We start from the raw sequence: 15,926 nt of genomic DNA, 5'->3' as shown, positions 1-15,926 counted from the left end.
TTGAAAGTGAACCTGGATTAGTTGTAAATGTGTAACGCAAACTCTAGGGCAACCACTAAAAAAAAGTTTTAAGCCCTGGCCGGGTAGCGCATTTTGTTGGAGTGGCATCCCAATGTGCCAAAGTTGCAGGTTAAGTCCCTAATAGTCAGGACACATACATGAAGCAACTAATGGATGTACAATGAGTGGAACAATAAATCAATGTTTCTCATCTCTCCCCTCCACGATTCCTCTCTCCCTAAAAATCAGCCAATAAGTAAGAAATGTTAAAGTTTTTAAAAATAAAGTATAACTGATATGTTAAGAAAGAAAATAGGATCATATAAAAGCCCAAGTCAAACCACAAAAGACAGAAAAAGTGTGAAAGACAAAAATAGGGACAAAGAACAAAGACAACAAATAGAAAACAATAATAAATATGGTAGACATTAATCCAACTATACCAATTATTTTAATGTCAATGGTATAAATATGCCAATTGAAAAAAAGATTGTTAATGTGATCACAAAACACATCTCACCTATATGTTGTCTACAAGAAACCTACCTTCAAAATACACATATATACTTAAAGTAAATGATTATTAATAAACACAGAAAAAGTACTTAACAAAATCCAAAACCCATTCTTGAAAAAACTCTTAAACAGAAGGGAACTGAACCTACGTAAAGGCATCTACGAAAACAAACAAAAAACAAAAACAAAAAAAAACACACACACAATGCTCAGACTTAAAAGCAAAAGAGGAACACTTTGTCCCCAAGATCAAGAACAAGGCATGGATGTGTGCTCTCATCTACCCCCTTTAACACAGTACCAAGATTCTAGCTAGTGAAATCAGGCCAGAAAAAGAAATAAAAGGCATCAAGATTGAAAATCTGTCTTTATTCACAGGTGACATGAACCTATATATAGAAAATCCTCAGGAAACCACCCAAAACTATTAGAATAAATAAGTACAGCAAATGTGTTGAATACAAGATCAATATTCAAAAATCAATTGTATTTCTATTAACAAGCTGAAAAAAATCTAAAAGTAAAATTAGAATACAATTTCACTAATTACGGGGGGGGGGGGGGGGGGAGGGAATAAGCTATGTAGGAACGAATTTAACAAAAAGACTTGTTAGACCTGTATACCAAACATTTCAAAACTTTGCTGAGGAAAATGTCCTTTGCAAAACAATGAGCCATCACCTCACATAATGTAACTCAAAATGAATCATATACTTATTTATAAGAACTAAAATACTAAAACTTTTAGAAAACATGTAAGAAAATCTGTAAGAAATTGAGCTGGCCAAAGATTTCTATCCCAGAAATCATGATAAACTGGCCCTCATCAAAATTAAATTATTACTTCCAAAGACACCATTTAAAAAATGAAAAGACAAACAAAAGACCAAAAGACTTCATATGCAAAACATATACCTAGTGAAGAACTTGTATCCAGAATATATAAAAAATGCTTACAACTCAATAACTTATTAAGACAAACAATCTGAATCAAAAATTGGGCAAAAAACATGAGCAGACATTTCACCAAAGATACATGAGTTGTTAATAAGCACATGAAAAGATGCTCAGCATTATTAGTCATTAGGGAAACGGAAATTAAAACTACAATGATATACCATTTCATGATCACTAGAACAGCTATATTAATAAGACAAATAAGAACAAATGTTGGTGAGAAATCCTCACACATTGCTGGTGGGAATGTAAAATGGTACACTAACTTGGAAAACAGGTTGGCAGTTTCTTTAAAAGTTTAACTTAAAAACAACAACAACATACATATCAGCAATTCTACTCCCAGAGAAATGAAAGCAAGTGTTCACAGAAAGATTGGCATACAAATGTTCATAACATCATAAACTATTTTTTATTGATGTTAGAGAGAAAGGGAGAGGAAGAGAAAGATAGAAACATCAATGATGAGAATCACTGATCTGCTTCTTCCTGCAAGCCCTCCCTACCAATGGGGATTGAGCCCACAACCCAGACATGTGTGCAACCCAGACATGTGCGCTGACAGGAAACCATGACGATCGGTCGTAGCAGCATAATTTATAATAACCAAAAACCATAACCAATAAATATCCTTCAATTGTGAATGGTTAGACAAAATGTGGTATAGCATAAAATTGAAGAGGAGTCAGCAACAAAATGTAACAAAATACTGAAACACATTATATCAAGGATGAATTCTCAAGAACATGAGAAGGTACAGAGGCCAAACAAACGAGGTCACATAGTGTATGCTTCTATTTATATGAAATGTCCAGAAAATGCAAATTTAAAAACAGAACGTAGATCAGTGGTATGAACAGGGATTAACTATAAAATGTCACGAGGAATCTTACTGAGGTACTGAAGATAGTCTAAAACCACTTTTTTGATGATGGTTGTACAATTCAGAAAGTTACTAAAAATCACTAAATTATACAGTTGAAATGAGTGAACTTTATGACTTAATTTTATGGTGAGATAAAACTCATTAAGTTGTTTTAAAAAGTATGGTCCTCTAAGTAACAGGTAATGCGAAAAGTAGTATTGTAGTAGTATTGAAGGCAGTCAACAAGTGATTGCTTAATCAATAATGAGAGAAAAATAACTTAAGCAGGGCACTGATTTTTCTGAGTATCCTAGTTTATCTCTGACCACTAGGAAGAAGTGTGAAAACGCTATCACAGATAATAGATCCACCCTGGGATAACAAAAATACTGGCTGAAATGTGCATACAAACATTTACTAGCTGTGTGGTTTTATGAAACCATGCTGAGTTTAAGTTTCCCTCTGTAGAATAGTCTTTTGAATATTTATTTATTTTTTTTAAAATATATTTTATTGATTTTGTACAGAGAGGAAGGGAGAGAGATAGAGAGCTAGAAACATCAATGAGAGAGAGTCATCGATCAGCTGCCTCTTGCACACCCCCTACTGGGGATATGCCCGCAACCAAGGTACATGCCCTTGACCGGAATCGAACCCGGAACCCTTCAGTCCCCAAGCCAACGCTCTATCCATTGAGCTAAACCGGTTTCGGCAGTCTTTTGAATATTTAATACACTGAACGAACACAATGAATAAATTTTGAGGATAGTTGTTAAGTGATCGAAGAATTGATGGCTAGTGGCAGCAGTGAAGTAGTATTAATAGTAAAAGCTACCGGTATATGAGGTGTGACCCAATATACACTGAGTGGCCAGATTTATTATGATCTCTAAACGCATAATAATCTGGCACTCAGAACATGAATATTAGAGGCCCAGTGCATAAATTCGTACATGGGTGGGGTCTGGCCAGCCTGGCTAGGGGGAGGGGACATGGGCCGGCCTGCCTGCTAGTCAAACTACTGGTCACGGGGACAATTTGCATATTAGCCTTTTATTATATAGGATATACAATGAGTGGCCAGATTATTATGCATTCAGAGATCATAATAATCTGGCCACTCAGTGTGTGTGTGTGTGTGTGTGTGTGTGTGTGTGTGTGTGTGTATATATATATATGGTAAAGAAGTGCTAAGTTTCTTGCACCAAGATGTGTTTAGTGTCTTTGTATAAGTACTGCTAGAAACCAAGTACCACACCTCATATAGTAAGGAAAAAGCATACAAGAACCCTTTTCTAAAGGAGACTGAGTTAAGGCAAAGCTCTAGCCAATAAAGATGCTAAATTCCTTAAGAACGATGTGTACAATTTTGTAGTATATGCAGCAATTCAAGTCCAATGCAAAAACATACAACAAAATTGTTTAAACAAGGTACACGTTTTTAAGGAGATGATATGTTAAAAATAAATCTGGGCAGAAAGCAAGAGTCATTAAGAAATAACTTGCCCAATAATTATTTCCTGCTTCACAAGAGGAACATAAATTAAGACTATGGCAATATTTCATTAGATTGCTAATATATTGGAAAGAGAAAAGGTACCATGCATGCAAGTATTATTTCCAGCTCCATTTTCAAACACTCAAGAGCCACAACATTAGTTCAGGGGTTGACAAGCTTTGGCCCACAGAAAAATCTGGCCCGCTACCTATTTTTGTAAATAAAGTTTCATTTTCAACAGCAGCATTGAATATTCACAGAGATCATCTGATCTCACAGATTTAGTTTGTTTAGTACTCAATAAGAGCTGACATAGTTCAAATGTTTAAACCAATTAAAAGATTACTGCATCTGATAATGCACTGGTTTAAAATATATCCTGGGCACATCATGTGACAGGATATACACTGATAATTGCTGCTTTGGAATAAAAAAGTTTGACACTAATTCTGTTCAGATATGAGACCTCGGCATGATATTTAGGTCAGTTTCCTGACTTCTGTATCATAGGCATAATGCCTTCCAGAGGTACAGCAGCTAAAACCATTAGTAGTGTCAGGTAATAACTACTCAATAAATGTTAGTTCCTTCCATCTACACACTAAACTGACACTTCCCCCTGGTTGGTTTGACTCAGTGGATAGCGTGTCGGCCTACTGACTGAAGGGTCCAGGGTTCGATTCTGGTCAAGGGTATATGCCCAGGTTGTGGGCTCGATCTCCCAATAGGGGGCCTGCAGGAGGCAGCAGATCAATGATTCTCTCTCATCATTGATGTTTCTATCTCTTTCCCTCTCCCCCTCCTTTCTGAAATCAATAAAAATATATTTTAAAAAAAACCAAAAACTGACACTTTCATCTATCCCTTATGTTTCTGGATTAGTCCTGAGTCTTTAAAGCCAGGCATTCTGTCACTAGAAAACACTGTTATACAATAAACCCACATCCATTAGCTATTATCCAATATGGATTTAGCAACCTGGAATGTCCCTACAACTTTCCTAATATCCTGAAACAATAAGTTCTATAACCATATAGTTCTTAACTTAGGAAATTTTTAGGACGGACACACACACACACACACACACACACACGCACAAATGTGTATGTACTTATATAGATAGATAATGTTGCCTCAAAACTCATCTCCAAACTCAGAAATAGCATTAGTTCTAGAATAATAACTATTATCTTAACCCTTCTTCAAGCCTAACTTTTATATTTTTATAAATCATTTCCAAATATTTGTCTTTCCAAATGAAAGCATACTATTTGTTTATAGCCTGTCCTCATTTCTGAGTTCATAAAGCCACTTTTAATCTTGCTAGTTAAAAAGTGGGAAAAAGTCCTGCTGGTGTGGCTTAGAGGCTGAGCATTGACCCATGAGCCAGGAGACCACAGTTCAATTCCTGGTCAGGGCACATGCCCAGGTTGTGGGCTCGCCTGCAGGAAGCAGCCAAATTATGATTCTTTCTCATCATTGATATTTCTGTCCTTCTCTCACTTTCCCTTCCTCTCTCTAAAATCAATAAAAACATAGTTAAAAAAAAAAAAGTAAATGTAAACTAGAATAGGTGATTTGTTTTGTTTTGTTTTAATTTTATTTTAAACTAGAGGCTCGGTGCATGAAATTCATGCACTTTGGCGAGGAGAGGAGGGTGTGTGTGTGTGTGTACCCCTCAGCCTGGCCTGCGCCCTCTCACAGTCCAAGATCGGGCCTACGCCAGCAGTCAGATATCCCTTTCACAGACCTGAACTCTGGCAGTCTAGGATCCCTCACTCCTGAACTGCCCGCCTGCAGCAGAGGTGGGAGAGGCTCCCACAACCGCCACTGCACTCCCCAGCCGTGAGCCCAGCTTCTGGCTGAGCAGTACTCGCCTCTGTGGGAGCACACTGACCACCAGGGGGCAGTTCCTGCACTGAGCTTCTGCCCCTGGTGGTCAGTGTGTGTCACAGCAACTGGTCGTTCCTTTGCTCAGTCGATTTGCATATTAGGAGGATAGGGACGGTCTATATTTAGGCACGTCTTATAGAATAGTAAGTAACAGAACCCCCAATTCAGTGTCAAAAGTGTCCTGGGCTGCATGATAAATTACATACCCTGTTTCCCCGAAAATAAGACAGTGTCTTATATTAATTTTTTCTCCCAAAGTTGTGCTAGGTCTTATTTTCAGGGGATGTCTTATCTTTCCATGCGCTAGGTCTTATTTTCAGAGGATGTCTTATTTTCAGGGAAACACGATAGTTACTCCATGTCTATGCCTCAACCTAAGAAATAAATCGGTATTTCCTGACAAATAACTGGGAGAAGGGAGTGTAAACCATTTCCTATTTCTTCAAAGACTTAGAAATTTGTCCTCTAACATGATAATAAAGTGCCTCTACATTCTTACAGCTTGCTCATTAAGGAGCCTCTTTATCCTCATTTTCTAGGATCTAGATAGTAACATTTAAAAATCCTATACATTTAACCACCAAAACATAAAATTAGAAAATATACATCTATACTCATTAGCATGCTATATAATTTAAGAAAACATATACAAATATATTGGCGGCCCTAGCTGGTTTGGCTCAGTGGGTAGAGCACTGGCCTGGGGACTGAAGGGTCCCAGGTTAGATTCTGGTCAAGAGCACATGCCCAAGTTGTGGACTTGATCCCCAGTAGGGGGCATGCAGGAAGCAGCTGATCAATGATTCTCATCATTGATGTTTCTATCTCTATCTCCTTCTCCCTCTCCCTTCCTCTCTGAAATCAAAAAAAGAAAATGCCTTAAAAAACAAAAACAAACAAACAAAAACCTGGCAAACTTTTTAAAATAAAATGCTTTATGTGCAAAAGATATTAAATGTATAAATGTGGGGTGGAGTGAAGAGAGTCTGAAAATTAAGGCAAAATAATCATGATGATATTTAAGTGTTAATACTAGGTGAATACATTCTTTTTCTCTATCTTTGTTTTCCAGTTTTATTTAAAATGAATCTGGACTGTGTTTATAATGAAAGATTCTCACATGCAGCCAGAGAACAAGATGTTTATACTAAAGTGAAAATATAGGGGACACATCCAAACTTTAATAAATCCAAAACTGTTATGCCATCTAGGAACAGCCTAAATAACATGAGGCACTCAAGGAAGGAACAGAACACTCAGGACACTTCCGGGATAAAGGGATTGTGCTTTGCTTATGCAAAGTACTTCTAATGGCATCGGTGGCAAGAGATTTCTCGAGTTCAAGGTGGTGGTAGAGTAATGGTTCTTACCCAGGTTTAAGCTTGAAGAGGATCCATGTGAAGAGAGGGAAGGAGGTGGTGTCTGTGAATGTCCTGGTCCCTGACTAGGGAGAGGCATGCCCACGGGTCCAGGAGAGGAGGAAAAGCTAAGGCCGTTATAAAAACTGTGTCCAATGGGGGTCAAGCTGCTCGATGTCCTCTTATAAAGGTCACTGCTGCCAGTCAGGGAGTCACGGCGGGAGCCACTGCCAGTGTTGGAGTTTGCAACTAAAATGGAATTAAAACAATGCAGATAAGAACAGGCCTGTTCCTTGAAGAACAAGCCCAGTGACCTGTTCCTGACACTTTGATCCAGACTCCCTACCACCGCAAATTTGTCAGCAGAGACAGCCTAGCTAGTCATGTGGCAGTTCTAGGGGCAGGTGAGGTAACAAAGAGGACATGGCTCAGTTTAACATGAAACTTTTGTTCAAACCATCACACATATGCTAAATTTACCTTCCTTTTGTGTCATAAATTATGGGGTGGGGTGGGTTAAAAATCTCTTGACGGACGGCCACATAAGCTTTGGGAAAGGTGAAAGAAAATGGGCTAAAAAGAATGCCTTTCATCAATCCAAAGGTTCTAGTAGAAAAAATGGGAGTACAGAAAACATTTGTAAATGGAACACTGTCCCATACACAAGATTTATATATGAAAGCCTATTTTCTCAATGGGTTCGTTCAATCAAGAGTTATTACTAGACTCCAATTCCAATTTAAGATACCTTCTCACAAATGTGCCCTTCAGTTTCCACATCAGTGTTTTACAAACACTGTATTTATCCCATTGTTTACTTTACTACTTTCCTAATTTTTTTTCTCCCATAAAGCGTTAAAAATATACTGATCTAATTTCCTTCCATTTTTCCCTTCTTCTCTTTAAAAGACTGCAGAATACTCATGAGTCCTCAAGGCTTGCAGATTGTACAGTCCACTACCCTGTGATCTTTGGTAAGCTGTCCTCCAAGTTTTTAACATCCACATTTCTATGCTTCCCTCCACGCTCTCCCCAATGCCAGTGAAAACCTCCCCTGCTTTCCTAATTCCTATAACAAATCGACTATGAAATATAAATAAGTAGCAACACAAGCAAAAACTTGCAACAGGCCCCAACTGTATATCTTGGTTTTAATAGTCCATCATCTCAAAGATATGTGGGATGGCTGGATTCCCACGGGGCCCCGTCCAGATCTGCCTGTGGAATCTGTCCAGGTTTCCATGCATCGTCAGTATTCCATAAAGATTGTAAAAGTAATTATAAGTGTTAAAGCACATCAGTCTGATTTCTACCTGCTGTTCCAAACCCTCCAAGGGCCGATCCCAGGGTGGCGCCGAGAGAATTGCTACTTCCAAATCCCAAGGACGTGTTGGCAGGCTGGGCAGAGCCCTGGGAGAAGAGGGAGGTGCTCTGGGAATTGCTGCTCAGAGAGTTGTTGCCATAGAAAGAGCTGGACGCCAAGCTGTTGTTGGGCTGCTGCTGGGGCTGGGGCTGAGGCTGCTGGGTTCCTAAAGGGCGAAATGGTCCATTTGTTGTTCCAGCAAGACCACCGGCTGCTCCATTTGCTGAAGCTGCGGCCGCTGCAACAGCTATAAAGAAAGCAAATCATCTAGCTATAAAACGGATTGGCCACATTTCCAAACTACATTGCTATCCTTTTTTGAAAACCTTTTAATTCTACTGTATCTATTCAAAGTAGACACAAACCTTGTAAAAAGCTACACAGTTCTGTCTTTGATCCCCTCATTTGAAGCTCATTTTCTATTTCTACTTTCAAAATAGCAGCAGAGCAAGTTCAGTATGTTGTGGCTTTAAAGAGTCTGTGGTTTAAAATAGGTACAATATCAAATATACCCATTTTAAATATATCTACTTCCCAGAAGTTCATTTCACAAATATCTACGGAAAAAAACATTTCTCTAGCTCTAGCTGGCTTGGCTCAGTGGATAGGGTGTTGGCCTGCGGACTGAAGGGTCCCCGGGTTTGATTACAGTCAAGGGCACATACCTCGACTGCAGGTTCCTTGCCCTGGTCAGGGGCATGTGGGAAGCAACCAATCGATGTGTCTCTCTCACATCAATGTTTCTCTCTGTCTCTCCCTCTCTCTTTCAGTTTCTCTAAAAGTCAATGGGAAAAATATCCTTGGGTGAGGATTAAAAAAAAAAAAACACTACCCATAATTCTAGAATCAATGTCATCCATATGCTAAAGTCCCTCAAACTCCTAAGACATTTAAGCATGTGGCTTCTCTTCTAGATTTTCCCACTATTAATTCCTAATTAAAAGTACATAGCTTAAAATAAAAACTTATCTCCCTGCCCCTACCAAAACCTATTATTGTCATGTCTCTCTACTCTTCTCCCCCTTTCTCTATCCTTGCGCCCTGGGCAGGGGGGTAGGGGAGTGAATCTACATTATTTGAAGAGAATGACAGATTTCTGTGAAATTAGCCTTGGGCTTCTGCCAATGGTGCCATTTTACATTACTAATCTAACTTCCTGTGTGTGCAGCGGAAGGAGTCCTTGCTCTTCACTGACTGGTACATGCCACAACATCAGAACCTATCAATACCGTTTTTTGCTTCTGATTCTTTTTCAAGTATCACAGGGTAGAAAAGCTATATTGAGAACTGTCAAATGAAGTGCAGTTCAACCTATTTTAAGAATGTCATTCATCACCCCTTTACCCTGGATAGAAGCTCACCTGCTTGTGCAGCTGAGGAGCTGATGATGACGGGGGCAGGAGCTACAAGTCGTACAGGAGCTCCAAGACCGTTTCTCGCTCCTGCATTCACCACAAGGGCGCCGGTTTGGTCATAGTAAGCGGCAGGAGCCAAGACTGGATAACCTGGAATAGAAAGGCAACATACTGTAAGCACATATAAACTGACAATGCCTCCTGGGCACCAGCATATTGTAAACAGTCACAAACTCAGCTCTGGGGACGGACAGACAGACTTAGGTGTATAGGCTGGCATCAACACTTAGTTGTATGACCTTGAATCTCCGGCTATCCATTTCCTCGTTTGTTCTCGTGAAGATTAAGCTAAAGATGAATGTAAAAGATATAGTATACTATCTAGCACAATAAGAATAGCATTATTTTTCATCCACTGGGTGCTAGAAAGAGAATTTGGAGCAACAGAGAATATCTACACTCTTCAAAGTGCTAACCAAGCATTCATTGACAATTTTTTAATGTTTTCCTGCCCACACAAATAACAGAGGGAACAAATGATTACAACAATCATAGTATTTCCATACCACTTAATAATCTAAGCACAAATATGCTGCAAGTTAGCATGAAAAACCTAGTAGGATCTTTTCATGCCATATGAGATGGAATCTCCAAATCATATTAAGAAATTATAGGTGAGTTCTTAATACATAAATGCTTAGTAACTAACAAAATAATACAAGTCAATTTACTCAGAAAATAATAAATGAATTAGTTTAATTTGGCTACACCCCATGCTCAGTAAGGATCCATAAAATTATGCTGAAATTTCATAAGTACCTATTTCAAAGGAAGAACCTCAAACTACATCCAACCCATGCAAAGAATAAAATCAGGTGACAGTGAGCCAAAAATGACATATATTCAATATATATATATCATAGGTTGGCACTACAAATCATCTTTATAGTGGTTCAGAATAAATAATAATGACAAACAAGACATACCATAAATTTCTTCCTAATAATGCTGTTCAAAAATATCATCATAACCCTAGCCAGTTTGGCTCAGTGGATAGAGCGTCAGCCTGCAGACTGAAGGGTCCCTAGTACGATTCCGATCAAGGAATTCTGGGTTGCGGGAGGCATGCAGCAGGCAGCTGATCAATGATTCTTTCTCATCATTGATATTTTTCTTTCTCTCCCTCTCCCTTCCTCTCTGAAATCAATAAAAACATACTTTAAAAAGAACAAAACATCATCCTAACGACTACAGGCTTGGAGTAATTATAAAGTGGCTAGGGCACTCCTTCTATACCTAATCCTGAGAGGGAAAATAGATCAACACCAGTGAAAACAGCATAGTCTCAGCAATGTGTGGAGATGTGCATGTTTCCACCAACTGAGATTAAGACTGGCTCAGACCAATTAGGTGCTCTCATCAACGAACTGCGGTCTAAGTGAGGGCAAGTGTGTGTCATCCTTGCCAGTCATGAAATTATGACAAACCTAAACAAGCTAAAAGCACTGCTTATTCTCTGAAACTCTCCCAACATGCAAACCTTATTTCTCCTCAAAGTATTGGGAACAAAATTCAGCCTCACCTGGCATGCCTGCAGCCAGTCCTTGTCCAAAAGCAAGGGCAGAATTCACAGCTGCAGCTGCCACTAGTGGATCTGTTTGCTGTCCTTGTTGATTCTGATTTGGAGTCAAAGGACGCTGGCTGGCTCCTCCACGGAGAACCTGAAAGACAGAAATAAATCAACCACTTTTTCTCATTCGGTATATCTAAGACCCACCACATGCTTAAGTTGGGTACACTTTTAAAAAAAATTAAAATTCTTGAGATGATATCCTATATAATAAAAGGCTAAGATACAAATTGTCCCTTCTATCTTGAGTTCGAAAAGGGGGCCAGGCCGGGCCGGTCGGCCAACCATAGGTGAACAATATTGTTTATATTGATAAGACATTTAGATTACCCTAAGTCTATTATTTCCTTATATATAAAAATAGTGAGAATAACAGCTTATCTTGCAGAAAGTATGAGAGTTAATGTATTACCCAGGAGCTAATCAGTAAACCAATAGCCAATTATTATCAAAATATTAGGCAATTTATTTCTACTGTAACCTAAAGAATCTACCCAACTTGCCGAAACCGGTTTGGCTCAGTGGACTGAAAGGTCCCAGGTTTGATTCCTGTCAAGGGCATGTACCTTGGTTGCGGGCACATCCCCAGTAGGGGGCGTGCAAGAGGCAGCTGATCAATGACGCTTTCTCATCGATGCTTCTAACTCTCTATCTCTCTCCCTTCCTCTCTGTAAAAAAAAAAATCACTAAAATATATTTAAAAAAAAAAAAAAAAAAAAAAAAAGAATCTACCCAACTTTATGGGAGAAAGAATATTTCAATCCACAACTATAGAAGAGGTTGCACAGGCGAGTGTTTGGGCAAGACTTATAAGATATATAACCAATAACCCAGAAGAGCCTCACTCTAGAAAAAGTAAACAGCATGCACAGAGATAGGTAAATACTTATAGTTCAAAACTACTAGAGAACTAATTAAGCATCGTGCAAGCATCATTTTTATTGGGCATGATAAACATGGCTTATGTTTGGTTAGGAGTTGTAGAAAGGTCAGGGGACAGGTAAATGGACATGGTGCCTGAAAAAAAGAGGAATTCCTGACGATTGAATCCTGTATTAATGAGAGCAACATGTTTCCTTTTGGTACACTCTTTAGAAATCTATGTAGAACTTTGATTAAAAAAAAAAAACACACCATAGTTCTTAAGTATTTTAATTTTATCAATCAGTGTCAAATCTGGGTTTTATGGAAACAAATATATAAAATTGAGCAAGTAACATTTTTAACATGTAATAAAACCATTAAAAAATGTCTGAAAATCTATTTGTAAAAACTATCCAAGGAGTTAAGTTTGCTACCTATCTTCAGAGAAGTTACACAACTTGCCCTAGATACAACCAGTTAGTGGCAGAAAAGAGACCAGATTACAGGTTATACATAACTCCAGATATCACAATATGGTCAGAAAACAGCAAAAATTGTGAAATAACAGACTTCTGTAACCTTAGCAACTTCATATTTGTGTGACCCTAGGCACACGAATTCTATTTCTTTAATCTTATGATGGGAAGTCATATAATCATTAGAAGCAGGGTAAAGAAAAAAAGAAGTAGAGCTCTTAGCTTTAAAAAGAAAGCTTTCAATAGGAAAAACTTATTAGTATCTTTGTTGTTCGCTTTATTAGAACTCAATTTAAAATGGTAATTACTTCAGTCTTTCAAATCCATAAGTATTTGGCATCCATTTGAACACAAAGATCGTCTCAGAAATAAATACAGACTACCTACAAAGAGGAGCTATTAACAAATTCATTAATAGGGATTACCCATTCTGCCAACAAATTCCCTTACATACTCGGTACTAAAATTGTATCTACTGCAAAGAAAATCATGCATTAGCTTCCCCAAAATGATCATACTATAAAAATACTGGACCAAGATAAAGTAACTAGAATTTCAAAACACGTGTTTTCCCTGTAATTTTGTGGAATCTAAAAAAATAAATATGCTCTCTTAGTGAGACTAATAAAAAGCAGATGATTCTTATTATATCATATAAACACATATGAACATGGTATGTTTCAAAAGACAGCTTTAATTAGACAATGAATATGAAAAGCCTAATGCTCATTTTATTGCATGAAAAATATTCTATTTTTAAGAATTTAGTCCATGAAATAATGCAAAGCACTTATGCAACTGATACTTATCAGTATTATTTTTTAAATATATTTTTATTGACTTTAGGGAAGAGGGGAAGATGAGGGAGAGAGATGAACTTCAATGAGAGAGAACCATGGGTCTGCTGTTGGGGATGGAGCCTGCAACCCAGCATGTGCCTTGACGGGGAATCAAACAGCAACCTTCTGGTGCAGGGAGATGATGCCCAACCAACTGAGCCACTCTGGTCAGGGCTCACTCTTATTTATAACACCACAATATTGCTATGTTAAATATGAAATAATAATGGACTTGTCAAAATAAAGTATGTGATATTCTTTGATGGATTTAAATATAGTAAATGTTATTAAAATGAACATTAAATAACATGGAAAACTGTAAAAGCAGTAGGCAAAACCACATGAACAGAATAATCCCAATTTTATTATTTTAAAAAAATATATATTCTATTGATTTTTTACAGAGAGGAAGAGAGAGGGATAGAGAGTCAGAAACATCGATGAGAGAGAATCATCGATCAGCTGCCTCCTGCACACCCCCCACTGGGTACATGCCCTTGACCGGAATCAAACCCGGGACCCTTGGGTCCGCAGGCCGACGCACTATCCATTGAGCCAAACCGGTCTCAGCCCAATTTTATTTTAAAAATTCATTTAAAAAATTCATTTAATAATGCTAAAATACCAACCACTAATACATTAATATTGGTTTCTTCTCACATTGTGTGTGTGTGTGTGTGTGTGTGTGTGTGTGTATGAATGTATGTATATGTGTGTGTTGTTTGTTTTTTGTTTTTTTAGTTTTGCAATTCACCACAATATTCAGCAATAGGTGGTATTCTAGTAAGCAGAAGAAAATTACTTATTTAAAATAAAAAAGATATACTCAGTTTTGCATTTAATTATCCTTTCCCAACTCAATTTAAAAGCTCTGATTACTGTAAGTTAAAACAGACATAAGAGACTTATATCCAATCCAATAGATGTTATAAATAAGCAGTCTGAAGAACCAGTCCCTCCCCTTCAATGGCAAGTGACTTGTAACAGAGCCAGAGTGATGTGAGGATGCTGTTGAGCAGTTAACTACAGTCTGGAGAAAGAAAATTTACTGTCAGTATGACACTCACTTTGCCACTAGATAATCATATACTCTTAACTGGACAGTTCTCTAAGCAGCATTCTCATATGTAAATTGTATGATATCATTATTTCAACTATTTACATTAACCGAGAACCTGATTCATAAATGGCATTCAGTAAGCACAGCTAAGTCTAAGCCTAAACTCAGAGACAAACATGAGAGGGAAGTCACCATTCAGTGCTTCTCTATTTAAACCAACATTACCTTTCAATTAATAAATAACTAAAATTCACACTTATGCAGGATAAATTTTGTTAACACTTACCTGCTGCTGCCCTTGCTGAGCCTGGGGGGTGGTCTGCTGGTTAGCAGAATTTGTTGCTGCAGCAGCAGCAGCAGCTTGCTGCTGGAAAAGACTGGCAGGGTAGACGCCCCAGGGAGTAACTCCATAATACTGGTGAGGGACCACAGCTGGGCCTAAAAACAGCCAAGAGAAAGGTAAGATAAGTTAAGACTAATCTCAAAGTTTCCAAAGACTACATCTGACTCAGCAGATCCGAATGCAAAATATTAATTTAAGAATATATTGATTTGTTCTACCTAATCATTACTTCTATTTTTTTAAATAGAAAATTTTATGCATGTTCCCCACACCAAAGTCTTCTCAAGTAATAGACCAGCCCTAGAGGAAGAAGCTAATGAAGAATGAAATATTGGAGGTAACAGGGAACATGCCTGATAGAAGTAGGAAGGGGTGGGTTTAAGAATACATGGAAAATTCGGCCTTGATCAGGAAGAAGGAAAAAGCATGCTTGTCCACTTTTGGAAAGCATTGGCTTGTCCTAACACTGACTTCAATTTACCACACATTAATGTCTATGGAGATAGCAACTATGCCTGAGTCAAATAACAAAAATGGCTACTTTTGGAAAAGTTCAGTCTCAAGGGAAAAAACACTTATGTATGTATAAAACCACAAGCAAATGAATACGGAACAATAATAAGTAACAGGAAAGGGTTAGCAAAGGAAGGCTTTCTAGAGCAGTGGTCGCCAACCGGTAGTCTGCGGACAACTGGTGGTCCGTGAGGCTCGAAAGGTTGGCGACCACTGTTCTAGAGGTGGCAATGCCAGTTAAGGAGCTTTTCAGGCAAAGAATTTACTCAGGAGACCATAGGGTCCAAAAATACTGAGACCTAACCCACCATGTTATTTACAACAAGCTAAAATCAGGTTAATATTGCTAGAATGAACATCGTGAGCCAATGGCAGCCAGTTTGAAGGGGAGAAAGC

The 15,926-nt window shown here is 38.1% G+C and overlaps 1 protein-coding gene across 17 annotated transcripts in view; it reads right to left on the bottom strand.

The window, feature by feature from the left end:
• PUM1 (pumilio RNA binding family member 1) overlaps positions 1 to 15,926 on the bottom strand; it is a 119,275-nt gene that overhangs the window by 26,471 nt on the left and 76,878 nt on the right. For all 17 annotated transcript variants that reach the window (XM_084873040.1, XM_084873033.1, XM_084873045.1 and 14 more), the window contains 5 exons: positions 14,961 to 15,112; positions 11,388 to 11,526; positions 9,812 to 9,955; positions 8,401 to 8,697; positions 7,100 to 7,336 (listed from right to left, as the gene is read on the bottom strand). In XM_084873040.1, coding sequence (XP_084729166.1) covers positions 7,100 to 7,336; positions 8,401 to 8,697; positions 9,812 to 9,955; positions 11,388 to 11,526; positions 14,961 to 15,112 — 969 coding nt within the window. The remainder of the gene's footprint in view (positions 1 to 7,099; positions 7,337 to 8,400; positions 8,698 to 9,811; positions 9,956 to 11,387; positions 11,527 to 14,960; positions 15,113 to 15,926) is intronic.

Source organism: Pipistrellus hanaki (assembly GCF_964339955.1).
Source record: "Pipistrellus hanaki genome assembly, chromosome: 2".
Lineage (NCBI taxonomy): Eukaryota > Metazoa > Chordata > Mammalia > Chiroptera > Vespertilionidae > Pipistrellus > Pipistrellus hanaki.
Note: the sequence above shows the minus strand (reverse complement) of the source record. Positions and strands in the feature narration are given on the sequence as shown.